The sequence below is a fragment of the Phoxinus phoxinus genome (assembly GCF_949152265.1).
Source record: "Phoxinus phoxinus genome assembly, chromosome: 2".
Lineage (NCBI taxonomy): Eukaryota > Metazoa > Chordata > Actinopteri > Cypriniformes > Leuciscidae > Phoxinus > Phoxinus phoxinus.
The window spans coordinates 8,209,121-8,229,331 of record NC_136877.1 but is presented as its reverse complement, the minus strand read 5'-3'; the positions used below and the strand labels follow the sequence as shown (position 1 = coordinate 8,229,331).

Sequence of the window (20,211 nt, the reverse complement as noted above, 5' to 3'; positions counted from 1 at the left end):
GCAGGTTCTGGAGTGAACTCATGGGCTGAAGCAGGTTCTGGAGTGGACTCATGGGCTAAAGCAGGTTCTGGAGCGGACTCGTGGGCTGAAGCATGTTCTGGAGTGGACTCATGAGCTAGAGTGGGCTCTGGAATGGACTCATGGGCTGAAGCAGGTTCTGGAGCAGACTCATGGGCTGGAGCAGACTCGTGGGCTAAAGCAGGTTCTGGAGTAGACTCATGGGCTGGAGCGGGCTCTGGGGTGGAGTCATGGGCTGAAGCAGGTTCTGGAGCAGACTCATGGGCTGGAGCAGACTCGTGGGCTAAAGCAGGTTCTGGAGTGGACTCATGGGCTAGAGTGGGCTCTGGAGTGGAGTCATGGGCTGGAGCAGGTTCTGAATTAGACTCATGGGCTGGAGCGGGCTCTGGAGTAGACTCATGGGACTGACGAGGGACTGCCCTGGTAGCAGATGCAACTTTCATGACGGCTGAAGACTGGCGTGGCATCCACGATGGCTGGAGACATCATGCCTGATTGCTGTAAAACAATCAGGCATGATGACTCCAGGCAGAGAGTGATGGGACGTGTAGTCCAGGACAGAATGACAGTGGTCTGGGGCGGAGTGCCCTCTGGTGGATATAAAGGGCACTCCAACTGGTGATCATGACAGATGAAAAGAAAGTTAAAAACAATAGCATTTATTTGAAATAACATTACAAATGCCTTTAATGTCACTTTTGATCCTTTTAATACATCCCTGCTCAATAAAAAGTATTACTTTCTTTAAATATATATTTATAAAAAACCTGTATTTATATTACACCTGTTTTTATTATCTTATATATATATATATATATATATATATATATATATATATATATATATATATATATATATATATATAAAGGGAATTAAAATAATAATTAACAGCAGGTTACCACACATTATAGTGCAAAGTATAAAAAAATAAAAGATGGAGCAAAATGTGTTAAATATTTATATAACCATTAATGTATTGACAGAACTAATGACATATTACAAAACGATAACTCATCGACAAACATCCTGCTGTCGTGTGGTGTTGAGTAATCCTGTGTCTCTGGAGGTGGTTTGAGATGATTTACGTTCTTTGCGTTTTCATCTCGACATCGTTCGTCAGAGCGACGAAGTTTGGCCAAGAACACAGCCTTCTTCAGCCTCCCCCTCCTCTCCTTCTCTATAAAAGGAGCTGAGCTGCTTCCACAGAGTCAGTCCGAGTCCACAGCTGCCAAACGGCCTCAACTACTCACACTTGTTTGACTTTCAAGGAAAATACTCCAGCCGCAAGACACTGAGCTGCAGCAACCTCTGGAATAGCTTGTGGAGAAGATTCAGACCAGGTAAACTATGTTTTGGACTTTTTATTATATAAAAGATAGGCCACAGAGAGAGTTAGATTTACATAGGCATTCTTGATTAATTGCATTTAGATGCATTTAGTGAATTAAAGTTCAGTATCAAGAGAGAAGATTTTTCTCCTTTTTTGGTAACGAACCATTGATAGTAGTGTTTATCAGCATAGAGATCTAAGAGCTCAGGTGATGAGTATCAAAATGCAATTTGAGCATGATTTTGTATATAAGTTGCACTCATTGCCAAACTGGAAAATGTGCATGTGGTTCGACTGTCATGTTGGCACAACAATCTCTTGCCATTTTAAACTTTAATGTGCACAAACCGAAAAGCATTTTGCCTTATAAAGTGCAGATGGACCACCTGCCAATGTTTATGTGGACTAGGTGCCCGGTTGGCATTTTCCTGGCTGCTCTGTCTGTCATGGTAGTATAAAAATCCAGGAGAGAGATGAGCAGAACTGAATGTGAACTAGAGAGAAAGAAAGGGAGGCAGCTGGAACTGAAGCAGTGCCTGTGTTTACTCAGACTTGGTGTTGGATGTCAAGGCTCTGCAGAGAGTGAGAAAGTGTGAGAAGTAAAAATGAGAGGGATTCGGATTGTTCTATAAATCCTGATAAGCAGGACGATTCTGGGACTTGTTGTTTCACGTGTTTGGCTCATCTGCGTTTAGATGTGTGGGCTGGAGGTGGCCACTTTTCTCTTCCATCTCCTCCAATAAATAACCCTAATTCACTTGCTCTTCACTCCCATTCTTGCACCCCCTCCAGTCGCTGTCCAATCCAGGACAATTCCATTCTCAGAGAAAGTCTAGGACAGAGAAGAATCTGCTTTAATAAGTGTGAGTGAAACCACTGCTGAGTGTGGATTTATTCCTCTCCTTATTGCTAATGAATTCTCCTTTGTCCCACTGTCTCCTCAGGATATGAATGAGTTTAATAAACAAAGTTCAGCGTATGGATGGATGCTGAACATGCAGAGATCAAACAGACCTGCTGGTCCATCAAACTAACAAATTTAATTGAAGGAGATCAGGCTTAGTAGTTTGATCTTTTGAGTAGTGATGAAAGATTACAATGGGGTTTTTGTTATGGAGGGGCTTTGATAGTTTTCACTGTAATGATGAGGCCTTTGGCTGGACATGTCCAAACTGGGGCAAACTAACTATGACAAACAATAAACGTTCTTCAAATTAGAGCACAAACTATTCAATTAATGTGGGCCATTTCATTATCTCCATTTCAAAACTCCTGTCTGTCATATTTCACAGCACTACCATAAGAAACCAACAAGGAATTGCCTCTTTAGGACCATTAAGGTCATTATTTTCATATTCTTATGACAATTAAGTGCAATTCGTATTACTTTAATTACATCAAGAATTTGACCTCTCAAAGTAATATTAAAGTGAATCTTATTCATCTTAAATTTGTGCTTGCTTTATGAAAAATTACCCGTTTACTGATTTGGGTGTGAAATGTAACCTGGACAGTTTTTTGTTAGATTCAGCTAATGGACAAGCAGAGTTTAAACAAAGGAACAGTCACTGGAAAACGTGGATGGATGAATCTTATGTAGTTCCAGAATTGCAACTCTCAGATTCTGTTGTCATTGGATTCATCTATTTGTGGTGTATAGTCAGGATGCAATAAGAGTGACTAATGAAGCCAATTTTGCGAATTCTTCTTTGAAGCACTTATTTCTCTTTTTGAGTAAACATGGACATGTGTTTACTATCCATCGTTTTCTCCAACAACTTTCCCAACACTTATCCTCATGGAAACCCTATTTCCTTCCAGATTTTCCAGAACAGTGCACTGAAGACACGCTCACACAAGGCAGTCCACTGTGATCCGACCCTGAAAGCATCGACGCTGCCATGAAGAGTCTCGTTTCCATCGCCCTGATATTCCTGGGTGCCAGCTTGTCTGCTTCCCTCTCCCTTCCCGACTCCCTGGAGCTGAGGCAGTTAATGCAACGCTACCAGGATGAGCTGGAACCCAACAGCACAAAAGCTGAAGTGCCTGTGCGCACTCGCAGAGCCATCAAGTGGACGGACAGGGAGGAGATCCTGCAACTGCACAACAAGCTGAGAGGAGAGGTGTACCCGACTGCCTCCAACATGGAGTACATGGTGAGTGTCATCTTACACTCACATCCAACTTTATTATGATTTACTGTGATAGCAAGGGTCTGTACAGTTAACTGAGCTGAAAACTCAGAAGGTTCTGTTCCAAAACCTAGGGAGTTACCTATCTAGAAAGCATTTTAACGCCATCATAAGTGTGCGGCAGACACTAAGATTGTTTCAAAAGGTAGGCAATAACATCATGCTGACATCTAAGTGCCTTATTTTGGCTACATATAATTTTAAAATTTAACCCAACGGCTGGGTTTTTCCCTATTTGACCCAAAATTGGGTTGAAACAACCCAGAATTTTTTAGAGTGTAAAGAGTCACTGAGAAGAAAACCTCAGAATGTGACAAGCTGAAATTTTGTACCCACAATGGCTTAAATGAACTATATTAATAAATAGTATAAATTTAAAATAGTTAAATCTATTTAAAAATGCATTATTTTACCCAACATTTCTGTGTGTGGTATATATTACCTTGTGAAAATAAAGTACACGTAAAGCACAATTAAGCACTTCTTTTTCCCCAAGGGTTGTCACGCTTACCGTAATAATACTCTGTTCCCTGCTGACAGATCCCGCATAAACCAGCATGGATTCCATATTGGTCCAAGGCGGTATTATGCTAGTTAGGCCTGGTATAGTAGCTGGTGGACCAGCATAGTCATGCTGTTCTCAAAACAAAATTGGGCTGGTATAGCTGATCCAGCAAACTGGGGACCAGTAAACCAGCGTCTCATGCTGATTCCAGCAGGCATTGTTCAGGAGGGTTAGCTTAGCAACATGCTAACATTAGATCCTATTAGTTTGTCTAGTTTCCCAGTGCTGTCTGTGCATATGAAGAGTGTATCAAAGCCGTCACCAATGAGGTTCTATGTCAGTTAGTATGTTGCTTTAGAATAAAACTGTCAATGTAGACAGCACGACAGTCCAGTTGGTTTTAGAACCGAGATGCAGTGAGTTTAGTCTGCAGGAAAGGTATTTATATGTCGACCACACAGCTGTACAAAACCAACACTCATTAATGACCCTGGTTTATACTAATTGCGTTTTGTGTTAGCATCAGTCATCTTTTTTTCTGGTGCAGTAAATATCTTTAGGTTTGCTTAGGGGCCAAATACAGGCTTCATGGGAAGAAACGTTGATTTTACAAGTGTAATCTTGTCTGGAAAAGATGAACTCACTGGGATGCAGAGCAGCCAGCGTGGTGTGGTGCCTTTTTACTGTGGAGACAATTGCACTGCAGCTTATAGCCGCCGGCTGAGACAGGAGTCACGACACAGGTAGAAAACAGAGCCAGAGATTAGTGACATTACTGGAACAGACATCAGGCTTCAGTTACAGTATGTGACAAAAATGGCAGGTACTGTATGCTGCCTTGACATCGCACGTGTCAAAGGGATTCCCTTTGTTTGTCCCTACGTTTTCGGACACTGCATTTTAATTGCAATTAAATGAAAATGTATTATGGTTTTCATTTATATTAAATGCAGTTAGTTGAACTTAAGAGTGTTTTTGACCAACTTAAGTAGGACTTAAGTACAACATTATAAGCAAATTAGTTTGATACTTCTATTGTCTTTGAAATATGGGTAATTCTTGTCTAATATGGTTAATCATTGCCTTGAATTCTTTGTTTATTTGTTGCCTATTTATTGGGAAAAACTTATTCAAACCAAAATAATATTTAGCATCACATAATTCTTAAAATCACATAAAAGCTTAATGTACTGACAAGCATTTGTATTATACTAAAATATATTTGAATGTCATTTACTTAAATGCATGTGATGTATTTAAATATATTTGTAATAACACATCTGTAATGATGGTGCAATTTCAAATGTATTAACTTTAAATTTTCAGCTTCTGAAATTGTGTACAAGCTGCTTCAAGTGCTTTGTTGTTGGAAAGAACAGGACATCAGGTTTATTATTACCTATTTATTGGCATTCAAATCTTATTAAAGCCAAAATTATATTTAGCGTCCCATTCATTTACAACCATATCAACATTCACCGTGCTATCTAGATTTTTCAGCTTGCCAACAATTTTGGGATTTCAAATACAGGTTAATTTTACTGTATACAACATACAATCCGCATGATTATGATTATTCTCTGGGACTTGGGCATCAAAATGATCCCTGAGCTTCCCGGTGGTAAATACGACTTGAGAGGGCGTTCGTGTCCAATTTTTAACTAGGAAACTCATGTTTATGATAATTCCCATAGCACAAGATGGCAGCATTAATTGTATGCCATTGCAAAGTATTGTAGGAAATTGAGTTTTAAAACTTTTCCATAGGAAATGCTTAATCATAGGTGTTTAGGGGACCCAGTGAGAGCACAGCTTTGCTTTATTGCTCTCCCCTGTGTACCTTTGCATATAGTACATTGAAAGTGAATGTAATGTTGATGATGTGAGTTTTTAAGGGGAAAGATACAAAGAGAAAGGCCTTATGGTTAATGTAGTTGGGTTGATGCCTTTGAGAAAGACAGGAGTCTACCACAAGCAGGGGTTTCAGAACGGCTGCCAGGCCTCAGCAAACAAGTAAGGGTTTCAGAAACATGGCTTAGTCCCAAACAGCACCTTTAGAACTGAGGTTACAGAATGTGTGAGTGTTTGTGCCCATAATGCAGTTGGAAATTTACTGAGAGTTCCTCAGAGGTGAAGAACCCTGTTCTGTGGGGCGAAGTGAGTCCTCTCTCCCTACAGGTGGAGAAATAAGCTGGGGAAATTTGTCTCATTTAACCCTGATTGCTGGGGATTTACAAGGGATGTGAGCCAAGCTCTGATGTGCGTGCATGTAGCCAATACTTTAGTTGTATTGGGCCTGATTCCCAGTCCTATATTGAAGATGAAGAGTGAGAGGAAGGCAAAGGGAATTATCTGGGAATAAAACTCAGCATGTTCAGTATTTTGTTAAAGTCTCAGTGCAAATATATGAGAATTATGAATCTGTTGTGTTCTGCTGGGAGATTGATTTAGCTTGTGTGTGTATGACCAGGTTTGGGATGATGAACTGGAGAAGTCGGCAACCTATTGGGCGGAACAATGCCAGTGGGAACATGGACCTCAAGACCTTCTGATGTCCATCGGGCAGAACCTTGCAGTGCACTGGGGAAGGTATGAGTACACACACACATTTACAAAGACCAGATCAGTCTGTTCCTGTATCATAACCGGTTGTGCGAGGTGCTAATAATGGCCACAGTCGTGGAAAACATGGATATATTAGAATATTAGAAATTTCCTGAAAAAGTCTCTAGAGATTGAAATTGTTCATTCAGATCTGGGGACATACTGTGTTTCCAACATTTGTTTGATTTTCTTATTTAAATCGACACCTCATAAAACCTGTGAGAACATTTTTACAAGGTGAATAGTACGGAAACGTTCCCCTAACCCCACACGTAAACAGCCGTCATTAGATCATATGAAAATGTACGAATGCGATGTCATATGAATTAGACACCAATTTGCCAAAGTATAAAATAGTTATGAATTGCCATGAGATTGTGTTGTAGTAGCGATACATAAAGCTGAGTTCACACAGAGGTCAGTTACCAACCAAGCAGCTTTCTGTTTGGCAACTTTGCAAATTCGACTCGAGTCCAATGCGAAATTTACACAAGGAAATTTTTCACCCTCATGCGAATCCTATTGAAATAAATGGATTTCGAATGTGAAATTTTGCCAAACAACAGTAAATGTGACTGTGTCTTAACACTGCATCAAAGTTATAAATTTTTTATCAGTTCATGCATTCACTGGGAATCAAACCCATAACATTGGTGTTGCTAGTGCAATTCTCTACTGTTTGAGCTGACATTAACTCATTTTTACTTAAACTATCATGGGTAATCTTTTAAACCAATTACATCCATGGTCTAACATAATATATAATCCTTATCCATTATTCACGAACTTGAGAAAGTCATAGAAATGCATCAGTGTATGAAACCTGAATGTAAATGTCATGGGTTTGCAAAATATTTACTGTGAATGTGCTTTACAGTAAGTTGCTTTGTGACATGACGTGAAGGCCAAGTGTGCCAACACATAGCCTACTCGGAATTTGTCCTCTTTATTGAAAATCGAACCAGTAACCTTATATGTTACCAGTCTGACTCTCTAACTATTAAGCCACGGCTGCCCCTTGTTTAAGTAGTGGTGTGATACTCATAATCATATTAAATAATTGTGTCTCTTTCCTGATAGGTACCGCTCTCCTGCCTACCATGTGCAGGCCTGGTACGATGAGGTGAAGGACTACACCTACCCTTACCCACATGAGTGCAACCCGCGGTGCCCTGAGCGCTGCTCTGGACCCATGTGCACCCACTACACACAAGTGAGTGAGAAACATTAGTTGGCTAACAATTATCACAGTGGGGCTAAACAACATGATTTTAAAACTCGCGTGCGAAGGTGTGCACTTGCTAGCTTGGGTTTACTCCTCACCAGCGGTGTTTAATAATGTGTGACCTGCATTAAAAAACAGCTTTCCTGTAGCTCAGTGGTAAGAGCATTGCATTAACATCGCAAGGTCGTGGGTTCGATCCCAGGGGATTGCATATACCTATGTATAAATTTATAGGATAATGCAATGTAAGTCGCTTTGGATAAAAGCGTCTGCCAAATGCGTAAATGTAAATGTAAAATATAAGTGCCATTGAAAACAGCATATGGAGCGCAGCCTTGACCACTGGTGTTCATTAACCTGGCACAGAACAGTGTCTTGTATCACACATGTAATATATAATTGCCCCAAAATTTATTTGGACACCCAAGCGAGTCCTAAAAATGCTATTGTAAATTAAGCTTAAAAGGACAGTTACACCCAAAAATGAAAAATTATTTTTGTCCATCTATTGACAGTCCATTGAGGTTCTTTCTCATGCACCAAGCTTGTAATGTATGAGATTCTGATGCTCTATGTATATTCGTTGATCAACGCTTATATGCTAATTAAATCTGTCCATCATATAAAGTGATTACATCTCTTCAGACTTGGATTAAACTGCTCGATTCATATACGATTTCTTATTGCCAAATTTGGGGTTTTCATTGGAGGGACAGAAATCTCTCAGATTTCATTAAAAATATCTGCATTTGCATTTCGAAGACGCATGAAAGTCTGAGTTTGGACGACATGAGGGCAGTTGACACATTTTTTATTTTTGGGTGAATTTTTGGGGAATTATCCTTTGTAGTGTCCAAATACTATTTAGATTCACTGTAGGTATTATAACCAGTGGTTTGCTGCAGCCCTCATTCGGTTTCTTTCTACACTAACAGCTTATAATCCTTTTTTTTTTAAACGATGATATTTGACAAATAATGTTGATACTGTCAAAACATATTGAACATGCCAGATCAAGCAGATACAATGCACAAAGAAAAGAAAAGTAGGAAAGAGAGGCAAACCAAAGTCTGAGAGAGAATAACAGAGAAAATTGAGAATGAAAAAATAATAATAATAAAAAATAAAACAAGAAAGAGAGAGGGGTTGGGCAATGGCCTCATGTCCTCTCAGACTTTACTTCACTGGAATGAGTTTGTCCCACATTCTCTCAGCTTGCTGGCCCTCAAAAAGCAGGTCACCAGCATCTGGAAAGCGTTCCTTGACTCCTGAATCATTTTCCTGTTTGACCCGAATTCTTTTGAAGATGCAGAGTCGTAGGGGATCCGAGCCAAATCCATGCAGCAATTCTCCTTGTTTTCTGCTCCTCTCTCACGTGCTGTGCGAGGGCCCCTCAATCTTCTCTCTGCCAAACGATCCATCAGGGATAAACCTGAGTTTGTGTTTTTTGAGACTGATTACTTTGCTGTATCATTGTCCCATGGCCGACACCGCCTGTGGCCTCTTTTTTTTTGCCTCCGCACAGGAAGTGCATTCCCGAGGGAGCATTGAGACGTGTTCCCTCGGCTTGTGCTCGACGGGGCTGGATGCAACCCCACTACGGTTTAACTGTATGTATGAGAAAAAAAAGGCCTGACTAAGCACTTCCCTTTCATTTCACAGCCAAATGGTTTGGCTCGTGCTGCAGGACTGCACCCGGTGAACTCTATTGTGTTTAAGCGAATCAGCGTGGGCCTTGACCACAACTCAATGGGCTGCACGCAGGCATTACTTTGTTTGTGTGGATAAGAGTGGATGAAGGGAAGGATCACACACGTTTTTCAGGAAACTGGCCCGGTCACACTTGAGGTGCTTCTCCTTCCGCCCTTCAGTGCAGAATGAAAGAGGGCAGTCTCTATTCACGGCCCCCGTGGCCCCATCAATCTTCTGCTGCTGCCCCAGAACGGAGACCAATTCCTGTTGGGGAACACTTCCTCCTCTGGCCCGGGGGGAGCTGATATGGATGTCTTTTTTATTCTTTCAACACCAACAACAGCAAAGAGATCTGCATCTTTCATGCATGCTTAAATAAAGTTTTTTGGCCCCACTTTATATTAAGTGTCTTAACTACTGTGTAATTACGTCAATAATAACACTTGTTAGGTACAGTGAACTTACTGTTCTTGTTGTATTGCAAACACATTGGCTGGTAATGTGGTGGGATACGGGTAAGGTTATGGACTGGTTTGGTGGTATGGGTAGGTTTAAGAGTTGGACAATAGGTAGGGGTAGACATGTAATACTACAAAAATGGAGATATTTGTAAACATAAGAACTATGAATAATTGTGTGTAAATATGTGCATGGTATCAAACAATTAGTTTAAATGTTATAGTAGTTAAAGTAGTACTTATATAAACATGTTCTATATGGTTACTTACTAGCTTAAGTCAAAAGAGCACTAGATTTGGCTTGGGTCCATCTTCAATGTAAGTCTATTGGATTTTTTTGCCCATTTTTATCATTATGCTGATGAACACTGTTATTACAAGATCCCTTACAAAAGAAAAAAACGTTCTCTTCAACAAGCCAGATGATTTGTCATAATTCATTACTTCGAGTAACATGTCAATGTTCAATATTCTGAATATTGAATACAAACATCACTAATAATAATGTATTTTTCTTCGTTTGCAGCTGGTCTGGGCCACAACCAATCGTGTTGGCTGTGCTGTACACATGTGTCCACGTATGAACGTGTGGGGAGAGGTCTGGGAGAACTCTGTCTATCTCGTCTGCAACTACTCGCCAAAGTAAGACCAGTAACTGTGCGGTTTCTGCTGACGTTTATTCACTTAACACCAGATGGCTAATCACTATTCCTGATGATTATCCTATATGGAACAAAACTTTTTTAAAGCAAAGATTCCATCCTTCAAAACATAGAGGCTATAAGCAAAGTTGTATCCTTTGGAAAATGGAAAGGTAAATGAAGGATTTTTGGAAAGGAAAACATTGACAGAATATGCTATTCTTTTCCAAGCTAATGATTTAATTTGGCAGCTGGGGATTGTTTTCCTAAATCAGTCCTGAGATCCGTGAGAGTGTGTGATAATGTGTTTTGAGTGCTCCGTCAAATGTGCAGATTTTGCAGTAATTTCCAAACTCATGCTGAACCTGTGCCCTCTTCTAGGGGAAACTGGATCGGGGAAGCCCCGTACCAACATGGCCGGCCCTGCTCCCAGTGTCCACCAAGCTATGGAGGAGGCTGCAGAGACAACCTCTGTTACAAAGGTGAGGATGATGAATGAGGATAGAGGAATGATTACAAATGCATAACCAGTAGCAGCTCCTGACCATATATTTTGGTAGGGCAGATTCTGGGCTTTAGTGGCAGTTTATGATAAACATTTTGTAAGCTTTATATTGTAATTGCTGAACACACGCAGAACACTTTTGGCAGAGGTTGCGTTATTCAACCTCAAACATGAAACAAACACAACAGAACTATATATTCAAATGAGCATATTATACTTTCATTAATTTGATACGCTATTACACATAGGAAGAACAGACAATGCCAACTAGTTACTGACCTGATGCAGACTAATATACACATAACTGAAGCCAATTGACATCATCTTGCTCTGAAGCGAGGTTTACATAAGGTAATGTGAAAAATAAGCGGGGCAGTCTGAAATCTGCCCCAGTGGCTCTCTATGAGAGCGCGCTGCAGTTCCATCAAACTAAACGTGGGTCTCCAGCCGACAAAGTTTAAATCCCGTCTGGCTAGAGCGCTTCCCATAATGTTTACTTGTTAGGTAAGTAGGATGAGAGTAGACGGTCTTTTGTGGCTGTTTGAACGCATTCGACCACATGAGCGTTTACACTACAAAAGCAATCCGGTCGAATGTGTTTTCCACTACCTCTGGAAGTTGTCGAAAGTGGACAAGTGGACCAAAACGCATCTTAATACCAGGTGTAAAGATTGAAATCTAATTTTTTTGTTTTTTTGTTTTTAGGAGTCCCTGAACGTCACGAGTCTCCAGATATGAATGAGGTGGAGAAGCCTCAGGAGCCGGTACAGCCTCAAACTACTCCAACTAAGCCTCAGTCCAAGCCTTTCTCCCCTAAAAAAATTGCAAATGCCAAACCTTCCTCACCCAAGACTACAAGAACGACCTATCTAGGTTAGTGTGAATAATATTACTTGAAATTATAAAACAACTGAAAATGGATGTATCAATTATTAGCATTTATTATATTTTAAAACCATTCAAATAATATAACTTTAGTAATAATGTACATTTATCTAAAGTATTAATTTTTGCCTTTCAGCCCAAATTATTAAGTGCGAGACAAAAATGAGGGACAAATGTAAAGGTGCAACCTGCAATAGGTCAGTCTGAATGAAGTAGACGTTTCTTTGAAGATTTTAATAGACGATAAGTTCTGAATATTTACTGGTGATTTTTTTCTTCTTTCATAGGTACAACTGCCCAGCCAACTGCGTAACTAAGAAGGGGAAAGTGTGGGGAACGCTGTACTATGATGTTGTAAGTGTTACTCTGAGATTTCACACGGTCCTGTTGGTGATGATGATGTTCGATTTATTTAATAACTCTTCCTGTTATTGTAGCAATCAAGTATTTGCCGTGCTGCAATCCACTATGGAATAATCGACAACAATGGAGGCCTTGTTGACGTCACAAGAAAAGACAGCTTCCCATTCTTTGTAAAGGCAACCAAGAATGGCGTAGAGTCATTCAGGTAGTCTGAATGTTTTGATGATATCGTCATTTCAATTAAATTTGTCCACAATTAATTATCCACATTGATAGTTATTAAATCTAATCTGCGTTCTGTGATTTTTTGTTTGTTTGTTTGTAGTAAATACAAACCTGCCAATGCATTTATGGTGTCAAAAGTGGAAGGTGAGGATTTTTACTGTTTTATCTTAATAACTCTCGTGTAAATGCAAATATTCTCATTGATCTTATAATTGTTTCAGCATGCAATTAGATATATTAAAGTTATTACAATTTAAACGTACTTAATCGCATAACTATAAATGTGTAATTACAAGTATATTTAAACGCATGACATACAAGTTTTAATAGAAATTATTTCAAAGTCAATAGAATTATGAAATTCCATATAAAGATGTACTACTTAAGTGGGTCAAAAAGACTTTTAAGTTCAACTAATTGCATTTAATTTAAATTGAAACAATTATGAATGTATTATTTTTCTATTATCACTGTAAAGCTGTTCTGAAACAATCTGTATTGTATAAAGCACTATATACATAAAGTTGACTTGACTTAAAAGTATACATATATATAAAGTGTATTATTATGTGAAGGCAAATAATATTATTGATTGATATTAATATTATTATATCAATGTAATTATTATATTTATGACATACTGTATATTGTAATTCATATATTAATATTCTTTTATTAATAATAATAAACATTTTATCTTTGACAAAAGGTCTGGTTCACCAATGATGTATTTTCCTCCTTTTTCAGAGCAAACAATAGACTGCTACACGACAGTGGCAGAGATTTGTCCCTTCAAGACGTCCACCTCTCATTGTCCAAGGTACAGTTCAAAGTATTGTTATACTCAACACCATATAGATGACACTATATAATAGGTCATCTGGAAGTACTTTCTAATGCACCTTACTGGTTTCACATCTATCTCCTCAGAGTTTTCTGCCAAGCTAACTGCATAAACGAACCTTCATATTGGGCTCCAGTGGTCGGCAGCAACATCTACGCTGATGTGAGTACCCGCTTCTGTCCGTGAGCGTTACAGGGCTGAGAGATGGGAAATGAGGGAGAACAGGCGTTCGTACTCAAGCACTTATGAGGGCTAAAGTGAGCGTGCTACTCTTGTGGTGAGGGTCGACCGCGGGAATTGTCTGTGTGGGTCTTAAGGGAGTTGTTGGTGGAGGTGAGCTACATTGTCGCCACTAATTTCTCTCCCAGTGTAGACTGACCACAGAGCAGCAGCTGTGTGAGTGGAGCTGGAGAGCAGCTCTCTTACACTGACTCATGCATGCCTGAGGTCAGGTCTCGGCCTTATGGAACACTTAACTGTTTAGGGAACAGCTTAGAAAGTGTAAGTTCATCCTATAGGTTCTTTATTAACTCATTAATCAACATTATGGCACAAATTAGTTTGATAACCGCTGTGAAAAAGAGGTTTGCTTAATTGGTTTTAATGTGCACTTGTAGTGAATTTCACATTTTAAAGCAGAGCTATGCCTTTTCGGGAATTTCTTCGCTGTATTCTCACTTTTTGCTCGCAGGTTTCTCTATAGAGCTCCCCTACAGCTTCGGAATAGATATTTGACAACAGTGTCGAAAAACTCGTTGGCGATTCTCAGACACCAGAGGCGAGTAAATCAACAACATCAAAGCAGACGGGACATTCTTTAAAACGTCTTCTTCATTCAGTTTCGAACAGCGTGAGGGAGCGCAATAATGACAGAATTTTAATTTGCCGTAAATCAATTCGTTACATCGCGAGACCTGATATCACGCGATACTTCCTGACAAAGAGACGAGACGGCCACCATTCAACCCGAATTTTTTTTTACTTTAGAGTACATTTAATTATGTTTTAATAATCTTTTGTCATGCTTTAAAAAAAGTACACTTTTTACACACATACTAAAGAACATGTAAATTACTTAATTATAATTTGAACTGTAGTGTGTTATTTGATATTACATTTAAAGGTTAAATATTTAAAAGTGTACTACATTGCAAATCCATCATTGCAAATGTTTAATTGCATATATTTAACTGTTGGGTCTGTTGGGTCATTTTTAACCAAATCTTTTTACCCTTAGCATTCAGATTTAAGTCAGTGCTTTAAAGCATTCAAGATTTATGACAGTTTAAGTAATTTTTTTAAGTCTTAATTTTCAGGCATAAATTATACTGCATTAATATAATTTCTCCTAAATTACAAAATATGAAATAAAAAAACATAATCTAACTAAAATATAGTACAATCATTTCATTGAAATAAACAAAAACAAAATCTCTCATTTTTGACCGAACAGCACCAGAGGGTTAAATAATGTACATGACATTCTGCCCAACTAGAAATGACATTAAAGTATATTTTAGTTTACCATAAATACTTGTCAGTGCATTTGGTAAAACACTTTAACTATATTGCAAAGACAATATGAATAGTTATGTATAACAGAAAAATGTACTTAAGTCCCACTTAAGTTGGTCAAAAAGCACTCTAAATTTCAGCTACATTTAATATAGTTCTTCACTGATGACTTTAGCGAGCAGTCAGAAAACACTTTGACCGGATCATTGAATCTGTGAGATGAACTCGAAAAACGAATCAGTCCGATTTGTGAATGAATCAGTGAAATGGATCAGCTAGATTCACTGAAAAGATGACATTTACATTTGCAACAATTCAATGATTTCTTACTTAAACTTAAGATTCTCTGCAATCTGGATAATTTGCTTCTCTCACATGTGTTTTTCTCACCGGAGAAGAGCCTTGCTGTTTAGTGGTGTGTGAACTCAAATGAACTTGTTGCCTTTTGGCCTTGTTGCGGCCACATTCCTCAGTAAAAGCTGAGCGTCTGTCGAGCTGGCCTCGGATCAGAGCACGCTCTCCAGCAAGCACTAATTAACCTTCATTATACAGTGGTTTGGACTTGGTCATTTGTAAAGGTAGTCTTTGATTGAAAGTGCTCTAATAATGCATGAGCAATTGAATGAGTATTATAAGATAATGCCACCCAGACACTGTGCGCATTCATTACTTTAAACCGGGGTGAAGTGAGGGTAACCTCTAGGGTCATACTGAAGTGTTTAGTGGACAGAAGCAGACAGAATTGAACCTACGTTCCAGGTTAAAAGAATAAAAACTGTAGGTACATGAAGTTCCAGAGAGTTCATACACACACTGAAGCTACCAAGCGTCTGGCCAGCTTGCCTTTTCTGGAGCTCTTGAGCTCTGGCCTTGCTGGTGTGTGTACTGTAGACCTCGGAGTGATGTCATTTGTCTAGGCTCCTTTAGACTGTTTACATCTCAAGGACTGTGGAATTGAGAGTGGAAAACATAGCTGCACAAGGCTATGGCAAGTATCGCTATCACTGTTGCTCGTACTTGCAACTCTGGTCCAGTTTTTTGCTTTGATTTACAGAGGTATTGACACCAGTTGCCACAAGTCAGAGCAATCTGAAGATTCTGGCAAGTTGCGTCGTGTATGATGGGCACATACTCTCTCTGTGAAGTCCTGTTATCTGAGCTGATTTCAGAACATGTTGGTCTTTCAAAAACATGAAAAACTCCAAAAATTCCAAACTTTGAGCGGTAGTGTATGTAGTGTATAACACGTGCAAGTGTGTGCTTTGAGGAAGCATGATATCAATCAACGGAACTACTAATGAAGCCTCTCTATGAGAGAATGGCACAGGAGAGCATGCCGACTAAAAGAATACGCTTTTGTCTCTTCATGTCCAGGGCTCCAGTATCTGCCGAGCTGCTATCCACGCTGGAGTGATCAAAGCCGGCGGGGCATATGTGGACCTCCTGGCTCTGGATAAGAGGAAAAGTTACACCGGGACCATGAAGAATGGCATCCAGTCCGAGAGGTACACGTCCTGTATCTCTCTTCACCTCTGCTCTGGTTTCTTCCCTTTGCTTTCTCTCAGTAACTCAATTCAGCGGTCAAAAGCCATGATGGGCCAAATCTGCCTGTGGCACGTTAGTGGTAAAAGAGTAATGGTGTGGTTTCTCATCGAGGATGGACCACACAGACAGGGTCTCTTTGCTTATTCTCTAATGCTGTGCGCAAAGTGCTTAAATCGACAAAATCGGCTCCAGTGTAATGAAATCTAACACCATCATCGAAGGAATCGATCCTCGTCTCTTAAACGGTTGCCGGCCTTGACCGGCCTATAAACTGAGCATAGTAAAGCCATTCACTGACAGCTTGGATAGATTTTCTCTTCACCGCACACTATTCATATGATGCAATCTAGGGGAAATGGGGGGCAGCCCGTCGTGAGAACTTTATTAACAGGGAAGTATTCACATGCTCTCCATATTGCCATTGGATGGAAAAGTTGTTGGTGTCTGACTCAGTGGTCCCGGTCAAGGATAATTGCAGCACATCTGATGCCAACGAAGCAACATGTCCAATACACCAGCACCTGAAGGCCAATCCATTTATGAATAAATGAAAAGGCCAAGGCCAGGCCAAGAACAGTAGTCAATAATGGCTGCTGGAAGAAAACTGAATGGAACCACAGCACGAGACGAGCACTGAGCCAGTGTTAATGTCATGGTTTCCAGAGCTAATCTGAATCGAGCGGGTACACAAATCATTGTAGTCGATTAGAGGGCATTGACACTCTTCAATTGAACATCTACAAGAGTTAAGAAGATGATCAGACCCAAAGCTGAATCTTTATCGTTTCCTTTCTGACTGTCCAGCCTTGTGAAAAATAAGTGTGCTTAATTTCAATGAATGTGCACTTGTAGTGTACTTCAGATCTTAAAAGTATATTTTTTAAATCTGTACTTGCAGATAATAACAATGAAAGAAAAGGCCACTTAAGTGTACTTAAAGACAACTATGTTTCTTACACTTAAAAAGTGCACTTTGTTACAATGTCAAATTAATAAAGGTTTTATTTTAAAATACATTTAAAATATTAGAAATTGTTAACATTACATCTAAAGTAAACATTTGTATGTGTACTAAACTGCAACTTTATTATTTTTCATATTTCAAAGACAATAGAAGTAATTATGAATTTACATATAAAGATGTATTCCGAAAATTCCAAAAATGAAAATCCTGTCATCATTTACTCACCTTCAAGTTGTCCCAAAAGAAGACATTTTGAAGAATTTCGGTAACACCCATTGACTGAAATATTATGGAAGTCAGTGGGACCCATCAACTGTTTGGTTACCGACATTCTTCAAAATGTCTTCTTTTGTGTTCAGCAGAAGAAAGAAACTCATACAGGTTTGGACAACATGAGGGTGAGTAAATGATGACAGGATTTTCATTTTTGGGTGAACTATCCTATTAAGTCTTACATTCGGGGATCAAAAGAGTCCTCTAAAGTTCAGCTAATTACATTTAGAGTAATGTAAACTTACTGTAAACTACACTTTTCATTTAATAACAATTAACATATGATTAAGTGTCCATTCAGTTAGCACTTAAGCATATTTAAAAAAAATGTCACACAAGGGTCTATTCATAAAGTAGCATGTTTTGTGTAAAAAAAAGTTTGTTAATTGTTTCTTTCTCTGTCTTGCAGTAAAACCAATACAGAAGGTGGTTCGTTCCGTGTCTTCGCTGTTAGAGAGTGAGACGCCACTGACGGGACACAAGATTTGCTTTCGAAAGACAGAAGTGGAATGCAACCCCTTCCATCTTTCTCCGACTTTTGGAGGAAAGAGACATTTAAAGAAGACCAAAGTCTTCTCAAACTATTTCAATCGATGGGCGTCCAAAGGTTTTATATACAATTGTGAATAATATTTTGACCACACATGCAACTCTTAACAAAATGCAGTGCGGTAGAAATGGTATTTTAACAGCGGTGCTGGTTTAAATCGTTGTTGTTTTTAATCAAATAAGTCAGTTTTTATTTTTTGGATTATAGTCTATTAGTTTTGAAAACATGCAAAATCTCTAATTTCCATACAAAATGCATATTGATTACACTGTGTTTAATCTGTACAGTTTTGTTTTTGTCAGCCCTGTTTCAATTTTTTTTTGGCCTTTATTTCAAATCAGTTTTTTGGGAAGCCAGAGCAGGAATAGAGTGCAACAGTCACCCCCAACTTTTTTGTTTCGAGAATTATTTTTCAAATTCAATTTATCCGTAGGGGAAAAAAAACCTCAGTCATGAACCAAACCAACCATTTCCAAGCTCAATCACACCATTACAAATATGTAAATATAAAAGCTAATGGTCTCAAAGGCTTATTGTTAAAATCAATTTCCCTGTGAAGAAAATTATTGGGAGTTTTACGTCCGGAACCCGACTGTTGCGCTCTATCGCAATAGTATTGAGTGTGTACAGTACAGTAGTGGGGATCTGTTGGACCTGGACTGGGCAAACAGATGCTATGCAGAGAAATGGGAAAGAAAAGGAGGCAGAACTCCAAGCAAAAGAGAACTTCCCCATAATGCATGTGAGCCTTCCAGAGTCAACACTACTCGGTCATTATGGTAAAGGTGCAAAAACATTGAAACAATGTGCAGTCCTGGGAGAATTCAGCATCGCTGAGTGCATGTTTAGGCTCATCTTTCATTATGGCACCTTCATTTTTGTTATTTATTATTATGTGTCCTTCAACCCCTGCTCAGAACTGCAAATTACGTGGAACAGAACCAAATATTTATGAATGTGACACATGATATGTGCTCACTTCAGAATTAAATGTCAACCCAGAGTCCTACATTACTACAAAAAGCAATTTCATTGGAAGTTTAACTTTTATTTCTCAAGTGCACAGTGGCGGCTGAACTTCGATTTGTTTAAACCACTTTTACACAGCAACATTATATAAAGGTACTTACGCTGAAAGCATGTAAAGTCATACCTCTGAGAGGAACGAGACTGCGGTCTAAAGTATGTCTTATCTAAATGCATATTTCTTAGTTGTATAGTGTTCAGAGTCCAGGATTCAGACTAAATATAGATGTTCTTATATGGAGTATGGGCCGAGGAGCACTATGATCCCTTTGAAGGCTTCTGTTTTGCTGCTTTTTATTTGACTTTTTTTCACTTTCTTGAATTGGTTACCTCAGTGCAGCAAAATATTTGAGTATGATGTTTGTACAGTCTTTAAAAATGGTTTGTGTAAATATTCAGATTTGTGCTTTGTTTTCAAGTCAGTATTGTTTCTTTTTAAAGCTAGATGATTGTTTTTTGCACAAATTGAAAATAAGGCTATAAAAATCTATGATACTAAGATTGTGTCTGTCTTTTGCATAAAAAAAAAAAGAGAAGTATTTAGGTCACTGGACTTTTTTTGTCCAATAAACAGGATATGTTGAAAGCCAAATTAAAAACTCCCCTAGACCACACAAGCACTGGTCAACTCTTCATACTCCATTGACACTTCATATTGTCTCTTTTTAAGTGTACAAAAAGAATAGTGGGAGTATCAATTTCAATATAAATGATTTAAACTTCGGTCGGGGTGATCGGTGGATGTTATGAAATGAATATTCAGGTACGAATACCCGAAAGCAAGTACTTTGTTGGAAGAGTGCTAGACTGAACGAGGCCTATCCAAAATCTGAGACCAACAGTTCTCAGCG

The 20,211-nt window shown here is 38.9% G+C and overlaps 1 protein-coding gene across 1 annotated transcript; it reads left to right on the top strand.

The window, feature by feature from the left end:
* Positions 1-1,062: 1,062 nt before the first annotated feature.
* On the top strand, positions 1,063-19,857 carry crispld2 (cysteine-rich secretory protein LCCL domain containing 2). Its single transcript, XM_079605120.1, has 15 exons — positions 1,063-1,358; positions 3,170-3,504; positions 6,516-6,634; positions 7,730-7,862; positions 10,551-10,666; positions 11,047-11,147; positions 11,876-12,043; positions 12,192-12,252; positions 12,343-12,409; positions 12,493-12,623; positions 12,744-12,787; positions 13,391-13,463; positions 13,574-13,649; positions 16,377-16,507; positions 18,194-19,857. The coding sequence occupies exons 2-15, from the start codon at positions 3,250-3,252 to the stop codon at positions 18,243-18,245; spliced, it is 1,527 nt and encodes a 508-aa protein (XP_079461246.1). The 5' UTR covers positions 1,063-1,358; positions 3,170-3,249; the 3' UTR covers positions 18,246-19,857.
* Positions 19,858-20,211: the final 354 nt, after the last annotated feature.

Coding starts and splice junctions, on each gene's coding strand:
- crispld2 (XM_079605120.1), top strand. CDS start 3,250: ATGAAGAGTCTCGTTTCCATCGCCCTGATATTCCTGGGTGCCAGCTTG. Junction 3,505..6,515: donor CCTCCAACATGGAGTACATG/GTGAGTGTCATC, acceptor GTGTATGACCAG/GTTTGGGATGATGAACTGGA. Junction 12,044..12,191: donor TACAAGAACGACCTATCTAG/GTTAGTGTGAAT, acceptor TTTGCCTTTCAG/CCCAAATTATTAAGTGCGAG.